Source organism: Helianthus annuus, chromosome 2 (genome assembly GCF_002127325.2).
Source record: "Helianthus annuus cultivar XRQ/B chromosome 2, HanXRQr2.0-SUNRISE, whole genome shotgun sequence".
NCBI lineage: Eukaryota > Viridiplantae > Streptophyta > Magnoliopsida > Asterales > Asteraceae > Helianthus > Helianthus annuus.
Genome location: NC_035434.2, coordinates 88,350,882 through 88,372,745, shown reverse-complemented (window position 1 = coordinate 88,372,745; position 21,864 = coordinate 88,350,882). Strand labels below are relative to the sequence as shown.

The window sequence follows — 21,864 nt, the reverse complement described above, 5'->3', positions numbered from 1 at the left end:
CCAACTCTGATGGCGCTAAACGATAAGGTGCACGGGCTACAGGCGCGGCTCCAGGAGCTAGATCAATCTGAAACTCGACTTGGCGATGGGGCGGAAGACCAGGTAATTCCTCAGGGAATACCTCAGGATAGTCGCGTACAACCGGAAAATCCTCTAGCTTCTTCTCCTTCTCTGTGGTATCAGTAACTAGAGCCAAAATCGCAGTGTGGCCCTTTCGTAAGCATTTCTGAGCCTTAAGAAGAGAGATGATGTTCTCAACAGCACTTCTCTTGTCGCCACGAATCATGAGAGGTTCACTACCTAAACCAGGAATACGAACGATCTTCTCGTTGCAAAGAATCTCTGCTCGGTGTTGGGATAACCAATCCATCCCAATGACAACGTCGAAACTACCCAAGACAATAGGAATAAGATCGATAGAGAAAGTCTGGTTAGCGAGAATAAGCTGGCAACCCTTGACTACGTGAGAGGCTTCCAAACTCTTACCATTAGCTAGCTCTACAGTGTGCTTGTCGCTCAGGGGTGTAGGAATACGCTTAAGCATCTTACTAACTTCTAGTGACACATAACTAGTATCGGCACCCGAATCAAATAAGACTGTAACATAAAAGTCGTCGAGAAGGAACTTACCCGTCACCACGTTGGGATCATTCCTTGCTTCACCTTGGCCAATCACGAACACACGTCCCCTAGCACCATTGTTGTTGTTCCCATTGTTACCATTCCCCTGATTATTGTTGTTGTTCTGGTTCAGTTGGGGACAATCCTTCTTGAAATGACCTTCAGCTCCACACTGAAAACACCCTTTGTTGTTACCCTGCTGCTGTCGCTGGTTCTGCTGAGGTTGCTGACGATTCTGATTGACGGGATATGCGCTCCTGCAATCTTTTGCAACATGACCAGGCTTGTTGCATCGATGACAGTTGCCCCTGGTGCATGGCCCACTGTGGTGTAGGCTACAACGATTGCACTTGGGGTGATTTCCTTTGTACCCACCATGACTTTGACCACCAGACGATTGCTGACTGGGGCTCTTGTGATCGTCCGTCTTTCTCTGCTGAGACTGAGTTTGCACCGAAGTTGAACCCCTGCTTGAAGTTCCATCCCATTTCCGTTTATCCCCACTAGAAGCACCAGAAGTAGTTGCAGCACCTATGCGCTTCGGTAACTTGTTCTGCTCCACCGCTTGGTCAGTGAGACGGTGAGCCAACTGTACAACCTGCTGGATAGTAGTCAAGTTCGCTGAAGTCACATGACTTTGGATCTCTGGCACCAAGCCCTTGAGATAGAGTTCAATTCGCTTGTAGGGAGGATCCACCATAGTAGGACACAACAAGGCAAGCTCATGCGATCTCTTAGTGTATGCCTCAATCTCCGACCCCGACATCTTGAGATTGTAGAACTCATCTTCCAGTTTGTGAATGTCGTCACGACTGCAGTATTCTTCCCTGATCATTTCCTTGAAAGTTTCCCATGGGGTGGCATTGGCAGCAACCAACCCTAACATCTGCACTTGAGCATTCCACCACGTGAGAGCCAAACCCTCGAGAGTACCAGTAGCATACTTCACCCTGCGCGCTTCAGGGCATTCACACATTTCGAACACAGACTCCAGTTTCTCAAACCAGTGTAGGAGACCTACTGCTCCCTCAGTTCCGCTAAAAGTAGTGGGTCGACAGTCCATAAAGGTCTTAAAAGTGCACACCGGTGCCTGAGCATACTGACCTAAGGTAGGTGAAAGAAAAGACAGAGTTTAACACAAAGGTTGGTTCACGAGAGTAGGATCCAAATGATCCTAGAACAATTTCGGACTGCAGGATATACCTCCTGCGTGTGCAGCTGCGAGCGCTGCGGCAACTCGCTCGTTGATCAAAGCCGTCAACTGGGCTTGTGTCATGTTAACGCGTCCAGACATGGTTCTTCATAATAAAAGCAATACGTGTGAGAGAGGTTCGCGAAAGCACGATAGTAGGACAGAGTAAGTACGCATGTGTTCAAACAACAGTAGTTATACTAGTCAAGCATACCATGAGCAATGTACTACGCAACTAACAAGTAGGCCATATACATACATTATATTACCTAGAACGTCGAGCCTTGCATGAGGAGCGAAGTGTCGTTGTGGACCGTTGAGCACTAAACCGGTTATAGTCTGGTTTTAACAAAAACGTTTCTCCTTTATTAAAACCAAGTTCACTATAACCAATGGCTCTGATACCAATCTGTCACACCCCCAAAATCCCACCTGCGGAGTACTACCGCTTGGAGGCGTGACTGACCAGGATCCAGCCACCAATCATACTGAACAAGCATATAAGTAATTATAAAAGTTTAACCAATACGATTGGTGTTCCAAAACAAATAAGTTTAAGTTGTAAGCGGAAGCATAAGTTTAAAGTTGTAACATAAGTTCCAAAAGTTTCAAGTTTAACATAGTCTTGTAGCAATCCCTGTCCCACAACGATCCTCCTCCATGCAAGCTCCCACTGAGTACCTATGGTCCTGCAAAGCATGTAGTAACGAGTCAACAACTAGTTGAGTGAGTTCACGGGTGGGCGTTCGTTTTAGTTGTTTCGAAAACAGTTTACTTTATCTGGCATCCTGCCGTGGGGGTTACCCCATAGTTTTAAAAACGTGACCAGTTCGTTCCCAGTTACTCCGGCACTCCGGCCGTGGGGGCTACCCCATGTAGTTATCAGGCATTTCGGCCGTGGGGGCTACCCCATGTACATCATCTGGCTCTCCAGCCGTGGGGGCTACCCCATGTGTATACTAGACTCGTTACCGTATCGATTGCTGACTGTAGTCATGTTTATGTGCCCTGAAAACATCAATGTCTATCATCATTGACGTGCCCCAGATCCATTAGTTCACGCCCGTCCTCTGCGGCACGGTGTGAGGCTTGTCAGACCTAAATAGCGCTATCTAACTAATGACCCGCTCGCCATTGGCCCGGCGATTAGTCGATACAAAAAGGAGGGACTTCGTGATAGAGTTTTAGTCTAGTACGTTTATCCGTCCATCCGGACGAGGAATCACATTCCTGAACCACTGACGTCCTGCCCAAGGAGGACGAGGAACCCACGTTCCTTAACCCAGTTCCCAACCCAGGGAATCCCATGCTTTGTAGAGGGTGTGAACTCACCTCGGTTTGCTCGGCAGTTAATCACAGAAAGTCAATCAAGTCGCAAGTAGTCAATAACGTCCTATCACGGTTATCACGTATAATCAGATTCGAACCAAGTAGTGCACAAATGTTCAACACGTATGGCAGACACGTTTAATCAGTAGCAGTTCATAGGTAACAGTTAATCACATGTTCAAAGTCCAAACAGTTGGGCTCGTGATAACAGGCCCAAATAACTCATCAACAGTAGCACAGAAGTTCATAAGTCCGGCCCACTAACTAAGGCCCAAAGTGTGGTCTCGAGTCGCAACCGGACTCGCAAGCATGGTCTCGAGTCATGCTGTGTGTTGATCATGGATGGTTGCGAGTCGCAACCGGTGTCGCAACCGTAGTCTCGGTTCATCATGCTAAGGTCTCGAGTCGCAACGGGACTCGTAACCTGTGGTTTCGGCTTGTCCTGCTATGGTTGCGAGTCGCAACCGCGTGGTCTCGAGTCATCACGCTGTGGTTGCGAGTCGCAACTGCGTGATTGCGAGTCGGTAGCAGTCGTTTTCAAGTTCACGTGTTGATGCAGATGTAGTCAGATTAGTGGTACAATATAATCAGGCCCAAATCCGGAAATAACCAATAGCATTCCACTAACAGTTTTCCTAATCAGGTTATTGGTCAAAGATGGATCAAAATCACAAGGGTTTTCAATCTTCAACTATCATTCAAAGTGTTCTTCACATATTCAAACATGTGTTCATCAAGTTCATAACATATTAATCACTTATTCAACCAACACTATGAACGACAATCAAAATACAATTTACTATCATGCATCCTATATGACAAACATGTTCATTAGCCGATTTGTTTAGTATAAACACCCAACTTTTCGGATCCAAATCCAAGTGCAACCAATATCATCATTCACCTTTTAACATACAATGAACCCATTTTTACATTAAGCATTTATGCATAGTTCCACACATAACAAGAACATTCATGAACCGATTTCTTTTCAAAACATCATGCATAACTAAGTTAACTACCATATTATCACATAATCTCATCATACAAACATAACATGAACATATTAACACTAAGCATTCAACCATAATCTTTAAAAACACTAACCGGTTAATGGGTTTCGAGGGTGTGTGTAAAGCTTCCAACCGGGTGTGTGTGTGTGAGCCGATCCAAGTCCAAAGATCCAAGAATGATGAAGTGTTTGTGTTCTTAGGTTTAGAGAGAGAAGTAGGAGGGTGTGTGTGTGTTCTAATGTTCAACAAATGGTAAAAACTAACTAAGGTGGTGTATATATAGTCAAGTTCCAAGTGTGCACCCTTAGTGGGTTTCGAGTGGGGGTTCACGGCCCAAAGGCCCAACCGGCCACTAGGTTCTCGGCCCAAGTCCACTCGAGACCTCATGGTCTCGAGTCGGGTTCTTTGTTCTCGGGTTGGGTTCTCGGTTCACATAAAACACGTACACATATATATACAAATGCACACATAACAAAGCACTTATCACATAAAAAGGTTCACGTTATCATTTTAACTAGTCACATAACGTACAAGCAAGTTACAACGAAAGGTTCTAGATTTCGAGTTGTCACAATATAAACCAGTCGGCGTTTGTGCCTGGAAGAAAGATATCCGACAATATCTTACTCACCCAAGAGCTGATGCATAATTACCACTTAAGGATTGGGCCTTCTCGGTGCGCCTTCAAAATTGACATTCAAAAAGCATATGACACGGTCAGCTGGTCTTTCTTGGAAGGTATTCTTCGTGCTTTTGGGTTTCATCACAAGATGGTGAATTGGATCATGATTTGTGTTACCACGGTGTCTTACTCGCTGAGCATTAATGGTAATCTTTATGGGTTTTTCAAAGGTAAAAGAGGGTTGAGGCAGGGGGATCCAATATCTCCGTACCTCTTTACTTTGGTAATGGAAATGTTATCGTTGTTACTCAAAGATGCAGCTGCTAAAAGTAATGCTTTTAGATATCATCTTCATTGCAAAAAACAAAGGATCATCAATGTCTCGTTTGCGGACGATTTATTTATGTTTGTTAATGGGGATTTAGCTTCGGTCAAGGTGCTTCGTGAGGCGCTTCAGAATTTCACAAATATTTCGGGTCTTGTCCCTAGTTTGCCAAAGAGTACGGTTTACTTTGGGAATGTGCCTCAATCGATTAAACAAGGCATACTCCAAATCATGCCGTTTAAAGAGGGTTCGCTTCCTGTCCGTTATTTGGGTGTTCCTTTATTAACGTCTAGACTCTCTTATAAGGATTGCAAAATTCTAGTTGAGAGGATGGAAAAGAGGATTGATAACTGGATGACGAGATCACTGTCGTTTGCGGGCCGACTGCAACTGCTAAACTCGGTCCTATCTGCTATGCACATCTATTGGGCGACAGTTTTCCTATTGCCAGCTAGATTAGTTAATGATCTTGAAAGACGTATGCGTTCTTTCTTATGGGCTGGTAAGTTTCAACCAAAGGTTAAACCAAAGGTTGCTTGGAAGGTTGTTTGCCTTCCAAAAAATGAAGGCGGGCTGGGGGTTCGATGTATTGCGGATGTTAATAAAGCGCTCATATCCTCCCATATATGGAGTATCTTGACTAACCGAAAGTCGCTATGGGTTCAATGGGTTCACATTTATAAGCTGAAGGAGAGAAGTTTTTGGGAGCTTCCTTGTAGAGGTAGTATGACATGGGGGTGGAGGAAAATTCTTGCACTACGTGACATGCTTCGGCCTCATATGTGGAAGGCTATCGGTAATGGACACAATACAAATGTTTGGAGTGATTCTTGGTGTAATGCGTGTCCTATCCGTGCTCATGTTAGTCCGAGAAATATAGCTAACGCAGGTTTTAACTTGCAAGCTTCTGTGGCTGATCTGGTGGATTCTAACGGCAATTGGAGGTGGCCGGTTGCTTGGTTCGACTTGTTTCCTGTTTTAATCAATATTCAGGTACCAGTTCTTCATGATGCTCAAGATAGATTGGTTTGGATTGATATTGAAGGAAAGGCAGTTCATTTTTCTTCATGGGAGGTATGGAACAATATTCGTCACCGGGAGAATGTTGTTGATTGGTTTAATATGGTTTGGTTTAAACAGTGTATCCCAAGACACTCTTTTCACTTGTGGCTGGTTATTAGAAACAAACTCAAAACCCAAGATAGACTGTCCATCTGGGAGGCGGGAAGTGCTACGAACTTGAATCTCATGTGTTGCCCCTTATGTAACTATGGTAAGGACTCGAGGGACCATTTGTTCTTTGAATGCGTCTACTCAATGGAGGTTTGGGATAGCATTAGAGATATGGCAGGTATGGGTGACGTAAATGGCCGATGGACTGATATCATGCAATGGATGAATGACAATTCAAATATTCATAATTCGGCCTATGTTACGGGTAGACTTGTGGTCTCGGCAGCTGCTTATTTTGTCTGGCAAGAAAGGAATTCTCGATTGTTCTCTCGGAATCAGCGATCGGCGAAGAGTCTTGCTCAGGAGGTCATTAATATTGTGCGTATGCGGCTCATAACTCTGAAGTTTAAGATGAGTGGTGCGAACAGGCAATTTCTCGAGATGTGGAAGATACCGGCTAGGAACTTGGTCATTGATCCTGGCTAGATGCAGTTGTTAGAGACTTAGTTTTGTCGGGCTTTGTTTATTTTTTCGGGTTGTATGTTGTTTTTTTTTGTCGTTTTTGGTTGTTTCTTGGATGTTCTAGTCTTGGTTTGTCTTGACTAGTAGTGTGTGTCAATGTCTTGGCACACCCTGTTTTATTTGGTTGGTGATTTATAAAATTTACCGGGGTAACCCTTTAAAAAAAAAAAAATATATATATGAGTTCTTTTTTAAATATATCTTTTTATTATTTATTATATGAAATTATATAAAAGAAAACAAAGAAAATAAAATAAAAGAAAAAAAGCTAAGTTAATTACAATTTATGTAATTTATAAAAAAAACTTTAGATTATGTCGTTTGTGCAAATTGGTAATTTTACCTTAAAATTAACAATAGTTAGCTTAAAGGACAAAAAGCATACAAAATTTAGAAAATAAAGGAAATTTTATGTAATTTTTTAAGACAAAAGGAAAAGAGTGGAATTTAAAATATAAATAAATAATAATTTATGTAATATATAAATAAAGAATAATTTATGTAATTTTAGTTAGATGGAGGCAAGGCCTCGTAAAAAACGCCATAAAATAAAAGTCAAAACTCTGGTTCTCTTCCAGCCAGCAATAGTCCGTAGTAGGGTTTGATTAGAATGAAAATGGCATATGAGGCCATCCTGGAGGGTTTGACACTGATTCCCCTGAAGCATTACGGAGTAGCTTTATTATTGTTTTGGGTGATTTTTATTTACAAATTCTTGGAGTTCCATTTCCTTGACACACTCTTCCGCGGATCTCCGGTGTCTCTAACCTACAATTCTGCATCCGAGATCTACCATGGCGTCGCTTCAAAGTGTCGCCTTCTCCATGGCAGGTACATGCAGCAACCAATTATTCACTGCCTGCCTAGATTTCTTTCTTTCTTTCATAATGTTTGTTTGTTATTTAGGTACATGCCTACTCCTTGGCTCTCAAGCCCTCACATTCAAACAGCATTTTTGAACTTCCATGGGCGTCCTCCTCTAGTAGATTATACAAGGTATGTATGTATGTATACAGGTTATAAACCCTAAGCAAACAAAACACTGACAGGGCAGCTACTATGTTCTATATGCTTTGACAGTCGAGTTATTCTCGCAGAAAATTATTTCATGCATCTGATGGTGGTACCTTTGCTCTGGATTGGCTAAAGAGTTGTGATGGTAATTCATCACTTCACGCTGCACACATGTCTTCTTGGTGTCAAACACACAATTTATGTTTTTTCTTTCCCTCTGTCTGTCAATACACTATGAGGGACTTGCTAGGTTAAATCCTTTCCTGGAACCATAAAGACGCCTGCCTGCTAGATTTCTTCTACTTGGGGCATTGTTAAACCAAATTGAAGATTCTTTTATATCTTTAGGACCTGATTGTAATTTTAATTTATTCATTTATTATGTGTGTATGTATGTATGTGTAATTTAGTTATTCCTTTTCATACCCCTCGCATGGTATCATAGACCAGCGATCCCTTACCCTTCCCCTCCCTGTGCTTCTGATCATCTTCCCTCCTCACACTTCTCAGCCTTCTTTCTTCATCCTCATCCATGGCAGGTTCATCTTCCAATACCGATACCTCCTTCAACTTTGGTGCTGTTGCCCACATGATCACTGCCAAACTTAACTCCTCCAATCACCTTGTCTGGCGCAGCCAAATGTTGCCTATGGTTTCCCTCAACAGTCTTCTATCTCACATCGACGGCTCCTCACCTCCTCCGGCTGCCGAAGCTACTTCTGGTGACAAACCCGCTGCCAATCCACTTTATGCCCTATGGCTTGCGGCTGATCAGAAAGCTGTTGTTATTCTTCATGCTCCCCTGCAGAAGTTATTGGCCTCTCCACAGCTCGCGAAAAGTGGTTGGTCCTTGAGTCAGCGTTTTGCAATACTTCTATTGAACGCATCCATAACCTCCGAGATCAATTAAGGCTCTCTGTTAAAGGCACCGCTCCTGTTGCCGAGTTTGGTCATCAGTTCAAGGCTCTTTGTGACCAACTCTCTGCTATTGGTCATCCGGTTGATGACACCGACAAACTCCATTGGTTTCTTTGCGGTCTTGGAGCCTCATTTTAGACTTTTTCTACGGCGGTTTGTGCCTCCAAACCACCACCCCCACTGTTGCTTTCAATGCCCGCACTACTAGGCCAAATATTAACCGGAACCGAGGTGGTGGTCGTTACCCTCGTGGAAGTGGTTCTGGTGGTCGTGGTCGAGGCAGACGTCCTCCCCACTGCCAACTTTGCCGAATTGATGGCCATTATGCCGGTTCATGCCCTTCACTCCACACCTTTGCTTCGAAATCGGCCTTTTCGGACTCGGACCTTGCCAAAGCATTCCATGCTCAGTGCCATGTTACTTCTATGGGTCCGGATTGGATCGCTGATTCTGGTGCCTCGGATCACATGTCCAACTCCACCAACAATGTCACCCATGCTACACCCGCTTCAGGCGATGCCAAAGTAATGTTTGGAAATGGTAATTCCCTCCCGATATCTCATGCTGGCACTACTTCTATTGCACACAATATTCCCTTACACAATGTTTTAATAGTTCCACAACCAGGGACTTATTATCTATTAGTAAACTGACCACTGACCACAATTTGGATGTATTGTTTTCACAACCACACTTTTATATTGAGGACCGGACCACAAAACAGGTCCTAGCCCAGGGCAGATGTGAAGATGGGTTATATGTTTTGAAGACGGATCCTAAAGCGTTTGTTTCTCAGTCATCAACACCCTTAAAAGCCTCTTTTGAATTGTGGCATTTACGTTTGGGACATGTGTCATTTGACACTATTTTATCTTTAAATAAAACTGGTTGTTTATCTGTTACATCTCTTTTGCCCAGTCCAAGCTTATGTTCATCATGTGAATTATCTAAAAGTCATCGATTACCGTTTGATGTTAATGATAAACAAGCATCTCAACCATTGGATTTGATCCGTTGTGACTTGTGGTGACCTTCACCGGTTACATCCATGGATAACTATCGTTATTATGTTGCATTTGTGGACGATTTCTCTAAATTTACTTGGTTCTATCCTCTTAAAAGTAAATCTGGATTCCAAGCTATATTACCCATTTTTATGAAGTTTGTTCAAACACATTTTTCGCGAAAAATTAAGATTTTTCAAAGTGATGGAGGCACATAATTTGTTAATCACCAAGTTCGCGAGTTACTTGAACAAAAGGGTACCTTACACTGCTTATCATGCCCGTACACCTCACAACAAAATGGGAGGGTAGAACGAAAGCATAGACATATTGTAGAAACAGGTTTGGCGATGATGTTTAATGGTCGAGTTCCTCCGTCTTACTGGGTTGAAGCATTCAGTTCAGCCATATATATTTATTATCAACCGTTTACCAAGCAAGTTGTTGCACGAAAAATCTCCCTTTGAAATATTATTTTCATACAAGCCTGTATACAAACAACTTTCGTTCATTTGCTTGTCGTGTCTATCCCTATTTATGCGATTATGCCGATCATAAATTAGAGCCACGCAGTATACCGTGGATTTTCTTGGGGCATTGTTCTCAATATAAGGGATTTAAATGCCTTGACCCATCCACTTCTCGCATCTACATCACTCGCCATGCTCATTTTAACGAGCTTGTGTTCCCTTTTGCTAGTGGTCACCAAAGTTCTGAAACATCAACACTCCCACTCCATACGTTTTTGGAGGATACCAAACTTGACACCCCAATATCGCCTAACCATATATCACTTGCCCAGCCCAGCCCAAACCGCCCCACACACTAAGCCCATGTTCTATTTGTCCTGACCTTCTCGGGCCTGTTCTGAGCCCAAATGCTGGTGTGTCCCGGCCCAACCCTATACCGACTATCCTTGAGCTCCAGCCTGCTTCTTCTACTCAGGCTGATAACGTAGCCTAACACATTATTGACCCCGCTTCCAACCCAATAACCCAGCCCCTTCCACTCACCCTGGTTCATCATCCACCACTACAAACGCCCCACCCTCTCCAGCCCAAAGCCCTATCACAGCCTTCGACCCACTTCCTCCACCCTCTACACAAATTGTTGCACCCTCTCATCCTATGATTACTAGGGCCTAAAGCAGGTATTTTTAAACTAAAATTTCAAGCCAACCTTGCTCACACACAAACTCACCCTTTATTTTCAGCTTTGTTTGCCACCTCGAAACCTCGTGGCTTTAAATCCGCTTCAAAATCATCTCATTGGCTTGAAGCTATGAAACATGATATGAATGCCCTTGAGCCCTTCATAACAATAACACGTGGACACTTGTCTCTCGCCCTGCAACACAAAATATTGTTGGCTCTAAATGGTTGTATCCCACCAAATACAAGTCTGATGGATCTATTGATCGGTATAAAGTTCGCCTAGTGGCTCAAGGTTTCTGCCAAGTTCCTGGTCTGGATTACTTCTTTACCTTCAGCCCAATTGTAATAGCCTTCACCATTCGGGTTGTTCTATCTTTAGCCACCATTAAATATTGGCGCTTACATCAACTGGATGTAAACAATGTTTTTTTGCATGGCAACTTGAAGGAAGTTGTCTATATGGAACAACCACCTGGGTTTGTCAACCCCTTGTTCCCCACTCATGTTTGTCGTCTCAATAAGGCCCTCTATGGTCTTAAACAAGCACCACGAGCCTGGTTTCAACGCCCAAGCACATTTCTTACTTAACATGGTTTTTCATGCAGTCGGTCAGATCCTTTGCTATTTGTTTTTAAACGTGACTCCATTGTCATGTATCTCCTAGTCTACGTGGATGATTTAATTCTAACGGGAAATGATAACACAATCATCTCATCATTCATCACACGACTAAACAATGAATTTGCCATCAAAGATCTCGGTAACCTAAACTACTTCCTTGGTCTTGAAGTTACCACCTCGAAAGATGTATTATTTTTTTTATCTTAATCTAAATATGCTCGGGACATACTTGAACGTGCGGGCCTCTTGGATTCCAAACCAATACATACACCTCTTGCACCCAATAAATGACTCGACTACTGGCTTACCATACTCAGATCCTACTCATTATCGCTCTCTTGTTGGTGCCTTGCAATACCTAACCATTACTCGCCCTGATATTTCTTATGCGGTGAATCAGGTTAGCCAGTTCCTTCAAACCCTAACCATAACTCACTATGAATGTGTTAAATGAATCCTTCGGTATGTCAAAGGAACTATTTTGCCTTTGGCCTCACCTTTACCAAACCCCATCACACATCTATTTTGGGCTACTCTAATGCCGATTGGGCCAGATGCATTGAAACTAGCCGCTCCACCTATGGCTATTCCATCTTTCTTGGTGGGAACCTCGTCTCTTGGAGTGCCAAAAAGCAGCCCGAATTGCTCGATCTAGTTGTGAATCTGAATATCGGGCCATGGCTGATATTGTTGCTGAAATTGTTTGGATTACTCATCTCCTACGAGAACAACATGCTCTCCCTCCTGATCTCCCCACGTTACTTTGTGACAATTGTAGTGCTCTATTCCTAACCCAAAATCCAGTCTCACATAAACAAGCCAAACATATTGACCTTGATTACCACTTTATTTGTGAACTTGTTACCTCCGGTAAACTATACACTAAGTTCATTCCAACCAAGCTTTAGGTAGCGGATATTTTTTTACCAAAAGCCTGTGACGACCTCTCAGTTCGAGTTCTTCCGCTCTATGCTTCGCATTGGACCGCCACCGTTTCGCTTGGGAAAAGGGGGGGGGGGTGTTAAACTAAATTGAAGATTCTTTTATATCTTTAGGACCTGATTGTAATTTATTCATTTATTATGTATGTATCTGTAATTTAGTTATCTATATATTTGATCCATATCCCTCATTATGGGACATCGTTTCCTTTTCATATCCCTCACAGGCATATATATAATTTATTGGGACGAAAAAGGGCTTTACTTAATCAGCATGTCAGACGGTACAACAAGTGGCGCTACGTTTTGTTTGGGTTCCTTGAATTTGGCTATATTTGAGAGCTTTAAAGAATTATCCTACTATTTCCATGCCTAGGAGATACTAAGATCATTTTAGGTTATATGTTAGAATATTCACAAGTATACTTGTGATATGACCATTTTTTAGGTTCTTCTCACGTGGTGTCACATGATGTTACACACACAGAGCAGAGCCCAAATTGGAATTGGTTTTTGTTGGCCAATACTTTTAAGTTTGAACACAAGCTTGGTTACTACTACAACCACTTTTTGATTTTGATCATTACATTCCTGTGGTACTTTTACAACAAAATGTTACAAGAAGACATAATACTGTTTCCTTTACTCTTTTTCAGATTCTAGGTGAGTGTATATGGTTCTATTAAGTTGCTTATGTAGATGCTTGTGAGGTCATTTCCGTTATTTTCACAGTTCTAGAATAGTGCAGTGCTTTATTAGTTGTTGCGTTCCATTATTCTAAGCTCTTCAAAGTTGGACCTCACAACAAACAATATTAGGGTATGAAGCTTGGTTGAACAAAACTATGATCATCAGTCTTAGTTCTGAAAACATTCTCCATGATGAGAGGCTTGTAAAATTAATTGCCAAACATGCTTGTATGATTTTATTTCATTTCATTTACTTAAAGTTTTTCATAATCTTGCATTGCAGTCTTGGGAGGTTCAACATATGGAGATGATGAAACTCCAATCGTTATTGTAATCCCTGGATTAACAAGTGATTCCTCTTCAGCTGTAAGTTCAAATTAGTATGGTGACTGTCATGCCTGAATGATTTTATTCTTATGGGTATTTTCATTATAAACAAATATCATGTGGTCAGTGATTATCCATACCTTACTCGATGGTGGAGTAGCTATAAGCATTTGAGTCACTATGTATACTTTGGATTGTGGGTCTTGTCATATCATAGGGTAAACACATTCTTGTAAAGCGTTGCAAGTTTTCACATAGGGGACCATCATCTCTAAATGCCAAGTTGTCGTTGTGTGGTGTGGCGTATTCATATTGCCCCCTTTTGGAGTCTTGATGATATATATCCTGTTTCTTGTTTGATTAGAAATTTAAGATGGTATGTGTCTGGCTATTTACTTATATATATGTTGTTTCTCTTTCTCTCTCAGTCACTAGGAAAGTGTTGACACTCTGCACCTGTATTTCAGAAAATGAATAAACTGAGCAAGTATTCTATTAAAAAGTGGTCCTTTTTGTTATTGATGGACAATCATATGATCCTTATTGTTGTTGTTATTAGTACCTGAAGCATCTTGCCTTCTCCACGGCAAAGCGAGGATGGAATGTTGTTATTTGTAATCACCGGGGACTTGGAGGAATATCTATTACTGTGAGTTGTACTTACTTGGAGGATAATTCACATTAACGTGCGGTGTGGCTATTTCATGTTTGAATCGCCAATGTTTTAATCACTCAAGTTGATGTTAATTGAAGTCAGATTGCTTCTATAATGCGGGGTGGACAAATGACCTACGTGATGTCATCAAACAGCTTCATCAGGAGTATCCGAATGCACCTCTTTTTGCAGTTGGGACTAGCATTGGTGCCAACATTCTGGTACAATCATCCAATTTCTTATTCAGGTGAGAGGAATTGGTTACTAAAGGAGTTAGGTTGTTTCTTGTGACAGGTGAAGTATCTTGGAGAAGATGGGGAAGATATTCCTATTGCTGGAGCTGTTGCTATCTGCTCTCCTTGGGACCTTTTGGTTAGTGTTCTGCTTTTTAGAGATAGTGCAATGGGTTTCTACAATCAATGCCTTGTCAATCTAGCTCTTAATTTTCAGGTTATACTTTCTTAGGGCCTTAGGAAGAATGATAGTGTTTGTTTGAAGATATACATACATACATACATACATACATATCACATAGAGGGGAGGGGATGGCCTTCAACATGTAAATATATAAACTCTTCATTTTCACAGTGTGGTCAAGAGATCAATCTCACGGACCTGTCTTAATGGCCAACCTTCTATTCTACGTTCTAACTGAAATTCACCAACTTTGGACTTGGTGGCGTCGAGAAGTGTAATCATTTCTAGTCCACACCTTGTTCAATCGTTAGGGCACACCCAAAGTCCAAACCCTAGACAATTCATGCACACCCTCGTGCATGGCTACGTATCGCCCACAACATCCTTTAACGATTTGGCTTTACATTTGCTTCATGTATTCGATCCTGACGTGTAATGGCCATTTTCTTCCGAATCAGTCCTTTGGTAAATCCAACATCCATCCACGATCCCTTGTGTAAAGATTTGGCTCTAGCGGCAAGGACCGTCACTAATCCATGACTTGGTTGGAGTGAATGAACCTTGGCTGATGTATTAAGCAAAAATGACTTGACAACACGTAGTAAATGTTTGTGGAATGGGATGGGATGGTAATCGTCTTTCCAACACCTAAATTTTGTTTTTTTTTCGTAAAGCATGTTGTGCTTGACTACCCATTCTCTCTCTATCGTGGACTATTAAGGTTTTGTATATTACTATTGTAATATCGTACTACTCTATACAGTGGCGAAGCTTGAGATTTCCAACCGTGGGGTCGAAAACGTATATACCAAAAAATTTCTATAAAACGGGGGGTCGAAAACGTATATACCAAAAAATTTCTATAAAACGGGGGGTCGAAAACGTATATACCAAAAAATTTCTATAAAACGGGGGGTCGAAAACGTATATACCCAAAATTTTCTATACGAAAACTACATACTCCACTACTGAACGAAAAGTTCGGGGGGTCGGCCGCCCCCTCCCGTCCCCACTATCCTTTGCCCATGACTCTATATAACCATTGTGATTAAACTCTTCTCTGGTTATGTACATCTGATATTACTTGTGCATTTCAAAATCTCTTGTTATGTACACCATCCACCATTGAGGATCTTTTTTCTCCTTGAGGAATATGTTGAGTTTTCTCACATTTTGACTGGCAGATTGGCTCCAGATTCATATGTCGCAGGACGGTTCAGAAGTTGTATGATAGGGCTCTTACTGTTGGTCTTCAAGAGTATGCACAACTGTATGTGCTCTAAACATTCCGCACTTTATAGTTAGAATGTAAAGAAAAATTGTACTAAATGTGTTTTGTTTGTTCATTGCAGGCATCAAACACTTTATTCAAGACTTGGGGATTGGGACGGTATTGTTAAGGTAGTAGGCTCGTTGCAAAGTTTAGCCTTGGTTTGTTTTTTCTTCTTTTGGTTACGTATTTAACATATCTTGATTTGCCCCCTTTCTAGTCACGCACTATACGGGATTTTGACAATTATGCGACCCGTCTAGTTGGGAAGTTTGAGGTAAAACTATAGCTTACTTAACCTAACCTATCTCTGTGAACATAACAAACATATAAATGATGTTGTGACTTATTTTTTCTTGTTGAAGACTGTGGATACATACTACAGGCATTGTAGCAGTGCTCAGTATGTGACGAAAGTGAAAATTCCGTTACTATGTATAAGTTCTTTAGATGACCCTGTCTGTACTTGGGAGGCGATTCCCTGGGATGAGTGCAGGTGCTACTCTCTTCACACGTAAAATAAATAAGCAAAACTCCTAATTTGTTTAAATAAAAAACTTATTATGTGACTTTGATACGTTGCATTAGAGCAAATAAGAACATTGTGTTGGCTGTGGCACGGCATGGTGGACATCTTGCTTTCTTTGAGGGTCTTACTGGATCTAGTTTATGGTATGCTCCTCTATTTGAACTTGATGTTTGATTGCATCAGATTGGTTAACCATGTCATGCCAGGTGGGTGAGAGCTGTGAATGAGTTCCTTGGTGTTCTGCACAGCAGCCCCTTAATGCATAAACAAAAGAAGGTCAGTTGAAGTTGTATTTTGGTGAATATTGTATGGTGATGGTACTTACTAACAAACCAACCAACACGTATGTATGTCAACAGAATCCTCCACATTCAGTAGAAGAAGACTCTTCTTGCGTTGATCAAGGCCCGTATGTTAATGTTTCAAATGGAATGGTGGCTGCCATCAGCAAGCATGGAAGTGATGATGATGATGATGATTTATCAGTTGCACGGGAACATGCACTCGCTCCTCCTAATACAAAGGCCTTAGATCTGTTGAAATGGTTGAGTCAAGTGTTTCTTCAAACTAGAAGATCAACATGGGTGCTGTCAGCATTGCCATTGCTTGGTGTAGCCCTCCACTTCTTCCTTATCAAGAAATTCAACAAGTTTCTACTTCCAAAACTACTCAAGTAATTCATTTTATGTACAACCTCACCGATTTCGATATATTATTTCCTCAATGGTATGGTGAGTAAATCAATTGTTGCCTAGCAAAATACACCCATCCTGATGGTCACTTTAATAATAATCCAAACCCAAATTTTATGATACGTAAAATAAATGATAATACTTTGAATTTATTTGTAGATAATAATAATAATGTTATAAACCAGACATTTTAGGCCCAACCCATTACTTATGGGCTTTAGGGTTTATGGTTTTATTTATCTATATATTGTAACTAGGTTAAAACCCCGTGTAATACACGGGTTGAATAAATATTTTACGATGCCAAAAAAATATTTTAGTAAAAAAACAATCGAACATGTTAAAGAACTCAAGCTATTAAAGATAACCCAAATTAAATATTATTGAAACTGGAAACCATAAAAATGAATACCGCTTTGGTTGGTATTAGTTCGGTTTGGTACGCTACCCATACTTTGGTATAGTGTATTGGTATAGTTTACGATACAAAAAATACGTTATTTATTTATTTATTTTTTGAACGGCCAATAGAATCAATCCCGAGCACTCTCAGGGCACCCACTGGACCCAACGGAGTACTCCGAGAGTAACACGAGTCCACCACTAATTCCAGGGAAACCCGATAACCCACCCGCTTGAAGACACGACGATAAAATTACTACGATAAAATTACTGGTAAAACTCGTTTGGCACAAGTATCGAATCTAGGTTTCCCTGAGTCTCCAATATGTCATGAAACATATAAATTAAAAAATTATTTGGGCTAAGCTTGATCCTTAATCTATTAACCTAGGTCAGCCTCAAAATTACACAGGGTATTCCAGTTGTTTGAATTGGTTATTCGATTTTATTTATGTTTTTATGAATTGGTTATTCGACTTTACGATTTGAAGTTAAGTTGATGCCAATAATTTAGAGTTGATAAGATTTATATTAGTTTAATTAATATTTAATAATTTAAATTAAATAATAATTATCTACAATTAAGGATTGTCTAGAATAATACCAAGTGTCCCTTAATTGGTTTCTTTTATTATATAGTATAGACTAGGTTAGAACCCCGTGTATTACACGGGTTGAATAATATAAATTTATATACTAAGTAATAAAATAATTACATCTTGAGTTAATTGCCAAAATCGTCCCTGAGGTTTGGGGACGCTTGTCAAACATACCCCTCATTAAACGGTGTTTTTTAACTAAGTTAGTCATTTGGATGAAAATGACAAAAAATGCCAAACGTGAGGGGCAAAATGGTACAAAAAGCTCATTTTGGACGAAAATGGCAAACGTGCCCAAACCTCGGGGACGATTTTGGCAATAAATCCTTTTAACGTAACAGTTGATTAAAATAAATATTTTTATTTTAATATGTGATTATCAGTTATCCTTGTTCTTATCATCAAAATATAAAAACAATAGTTAATTACATAGTCAGTCCCTGTGGTTTGCATAAAATAACATACTTAGGTATTAAAAGAATCACCTTCTAAGGTATTAACTTTTCATTTTGTAACGTTTGGAGATATTAACTTCTAGGGTATTAACATAGTTAGTCTCTGTGTTTTGCACAAAATAACATACTTAATACTTAGATACTAATAGAATTTGATTTTAAACCTACAAATAAAGTTAATATATCCAAACGTTACAAAATAAAAAGTTAATACCTAGAATGTGATTTTAAACTATTAGTACCTAAGTATGTTACTTTGGGCAAACCGTAGGGACCAACTATGTAATTAACTCTAAAACCAATTAAACCTACCAATTAAATACATCTTTATCTTTATAAATATTTAAAACACTAATATATTTTTTTAGATTTTAATAATTAATATATGATTATAATAATTAATATATTATTATCAATTATCTTTATCTTTATCATTAAAACCTCTTCTACAAATTTTAAATTTAATATTATTATAAATTGATTTTTCATAATAAATATTTAAAAAAATTAAGACCTCCTCATAGAGCGTCATAGAGTGCCATGTGTCCATTACATGGTTTCTTTTATTATATAGTATAGATGTTGAATAGAATGAAAAATAAGATGTTGGTGCATGCATCTGTCAACTTCGTCTTATATCGAGTCTTGTACTAGATTGTTAGATCAGGGGACGTTGTACGAGAAAATAGGGTTTAGGTATGTTTAAAGCTGATTTCGCTCGAAAGCATCTAATTCCGCTTGAAATGTCATGTGACAGTTTCAAGTGGAATCATCAAGTTTCTTATTTCGCTTGAAGTGATCTGTGTCACTTTCAAGCGGAATCTCAACATTATAAATAGTGGTTCAAGCGAAATCATATGTAACTGTTCTGATTTTGGATACCGAGGTGCTGCCGGTTTATCCCGTGGTTGTATTTACTGTTATATCAATCAGAAAGTGATTTGCAAGCTGTTTCGAAGTCTGTTTCTTAGTTTCCGCCTCTGAAACGGATTAAAACTCCGCTGAACGACTCGTTCGGGTCTTAAAAACGATCCTACGAGTCATTTCCTCGATTTTCGTCCTCTACTAGTCTAGCTGAGCCTATCGTCACATCATTAGTGAGACCGTTTATCACTTTTTGGCAATACATTTATTTAGCATGCTGTGACAGTCCAACTGATTTACTATCATTTCCTCTTTTATCAACAAAATTCATTTTTGAAATTTTCAATGTTTTTGACTTTTTCAAATTTTCTAATAATTTTTTTTTAAATTTTTACTCCCCCTAAAATCAAAATATGTTTCAATTTTGATTTTCTGGGAAAATTTGAAACAACCTGTACAAACTTGACAACTTGATGAGAATTACTTCAATTCTCCATCCATTTGGCATAAACAATCAGAACTCACCCTCACAACAAAACTATTCTCTCATTGATTTCAAAGCACTTAAGTTTGTTTTAATCAAAATGGTTTTTCCGAAAAATAAGTTTGTTTACCAACCATTTGTAGGTTCGGGGTTACTTCATCACTTTGTTATTCTCAAACACATGTAAGATTTATCATTTCCGGTTTTAAACCTCAACACCACTTGTAGAAAATCAAGTACAATTTAATGTCCTTGATTAACCACTTGTCGATCGAAATATCACCGAAGTGAATTTCTCAAGAAATGTGTCGATTCATGTTCCACACTTACCAACCTGGGAACTCCGGCAAGTCAGGTTTTTCATTTAAACAGATTCACCCAAGCCTGACGGTCCTTGGGTGATTTTGAATTCTTGTTCAACAATGGTGGAAAATTTGCATCATCCATTGTTAAACCTGAATCCTCAACTTTTACCTCAACAAATGGCTCCTCTGGTTTTGATGAACCAGATTCATTGCCTGAACATGGCTCCTTTGACTTTGTCGAGTCAAGATCATTGCCAATAACTGGCTCCTTTGTTTCCGGGGAAACAAATTCATCGCCAGGAAGTGAAAACTTCACTTTCTTTGTTTTGTCAATCTTTTGATTAACAATTTTATCTTTCTTTAAAATCCCTTTCTCTTCTGTCCTCAGATTTGTATCTGATGAATTCGTTTTGCAAGATTTGTCATTCTTTGGAAAGCAAGACGATTTATCAGAACTGCTGTTTGGTTTTCCTGATGTACCCAAGGACAAAATCCTTTCCAGATACTCTCTTGCCTTCTTTCTCTTCTTTCTCAGTCTGTCTTTCTGCCCTTGTAAAAATTTAATTTTCTTTTCTTAAACTTTCTGTTCTTGAACTTTCTGTTCTTTGGGCTTTACACTGACTGGTTTCTTTGCCATTTTCTGAGACTCATCCCTCGATCTTCCCTTTGATCTCATTGGGCAATCTCTGGCAATGTGACCTTTGATTTGGCAGTTATAGCATCTTCTCGTCTCATAACTCCAACTCTGGCAGTTAACAACAATGTGTCCTTTCACACCACAAGCGTAACACACTATGTTATCGTATCATTCACCACTTTCACACCAAACATTCAGATCATAACATTGTCTGGCTTTGTGGTAATCATCACTCCTCCTGAAAGCTGGATTTGGCTTTGAAGCACTGTGGTCAAACCTGCACCACTCATTACCAACTATTTTTGAGTTTTCATTTTTCAATTTTTGTGATTTTTGATTATGATTGGATGATTGATCTGATGAGCTTTTATTTTCTTTTTGAACAATTTTCACATTTTTCTCTTTTTGTTTTGGTTTTGCATTCTTTTCCAAAGGTTTCTGCTTTGAACATTCACCTTTTTCTGTAGAATGCAAATTAGTTTTCTGGAACTTTTCTTTTAATTTCAAAAACAATTTTTTTTCTCAATTTTTTCATTTTCATCATCAGATTTCTCATCGCAATCTTCAATTTTGACTTTGTCAAAATTTGTAACATTGTCACTTATTGGAACAGAATTGATCGATTTTGGACAAGGATGATTCAAAAATTCTGATGAAGTCACAAAACCTTTCAATTTCTTTTCAAGCTCATCAATTTTAGCTCTTGAATTCTCAGTTTCATTTTCAAGCTGAGATATTCTTTCCAGATGAGACTTGATTGTCTTTTCATTTTCAATCTTAATGTTTTCAAGAACAGACTTTTCATTTTCCAAAACTTTTATCTGTTCTTGAAATTTTGTTTCATTTCTTTTCAAATTTTTGTTTTCAAGTTTTATCCAGAAATCTTCATTTTCTGAAGATTTCTTTTTGCTTTCAAAATCTTTTTCTTTCTCTTTCAACACCTTATTTTCTATTGTCAAACTGTTCAAATCACTTAACAGTTTAACACTTTTAGATTTCAGCTTCTCACAATTTCCTCGCAAAACAAGAATATGTTTATCATCAGATTGCTTCTCATCCTTCAACTTTTTGATTTCCAATGTCAAACTTT

The 21,864-nt window shown here is 39.7% G+C and overlaps 1 protein-coding gene across 1 annotated transcript; it reads left to right on the top strand.

Annotated features, from left to right (window-relative positions):
* Window positions 1–7,314: 7,314 nt before the first annotated feature.
* Window positions 7,315–17,176, top strand: LOC110916535 (embryogenesis-associated protein EMB8). Its single transcript, XM_022161247.2, has 14 exons — window positions 7,315–7,628; window positions 7,704–7,793; window positions 7,895–7,956; window positions 13,422–13,504; window positions 14,025–14,114; window positions 14,219–14,341; window positions 14,415–14,492; window positions 15,722–15,807; window positions 15,890–15,938; window positions 16,028–16,084; window positions 16,173–16,303; window positions 16,396–16,479; window positions 16,543–16,612; window positions 16,696–17,176. Exons 1-14 carry the CDS (start codon window positions 7,408–7,410, stop codon window positions 17,011–17,013), a joined length of 1,542 nt encoding a protein of 513 aa, XP_022016939.1. The 5' UTR covers window positions 7,315–7,407; the 3' UTR covers window positions 17,014–17,176.
* Window positions 17,177–21,864: the final 4,688 nt, after the last annotated feature.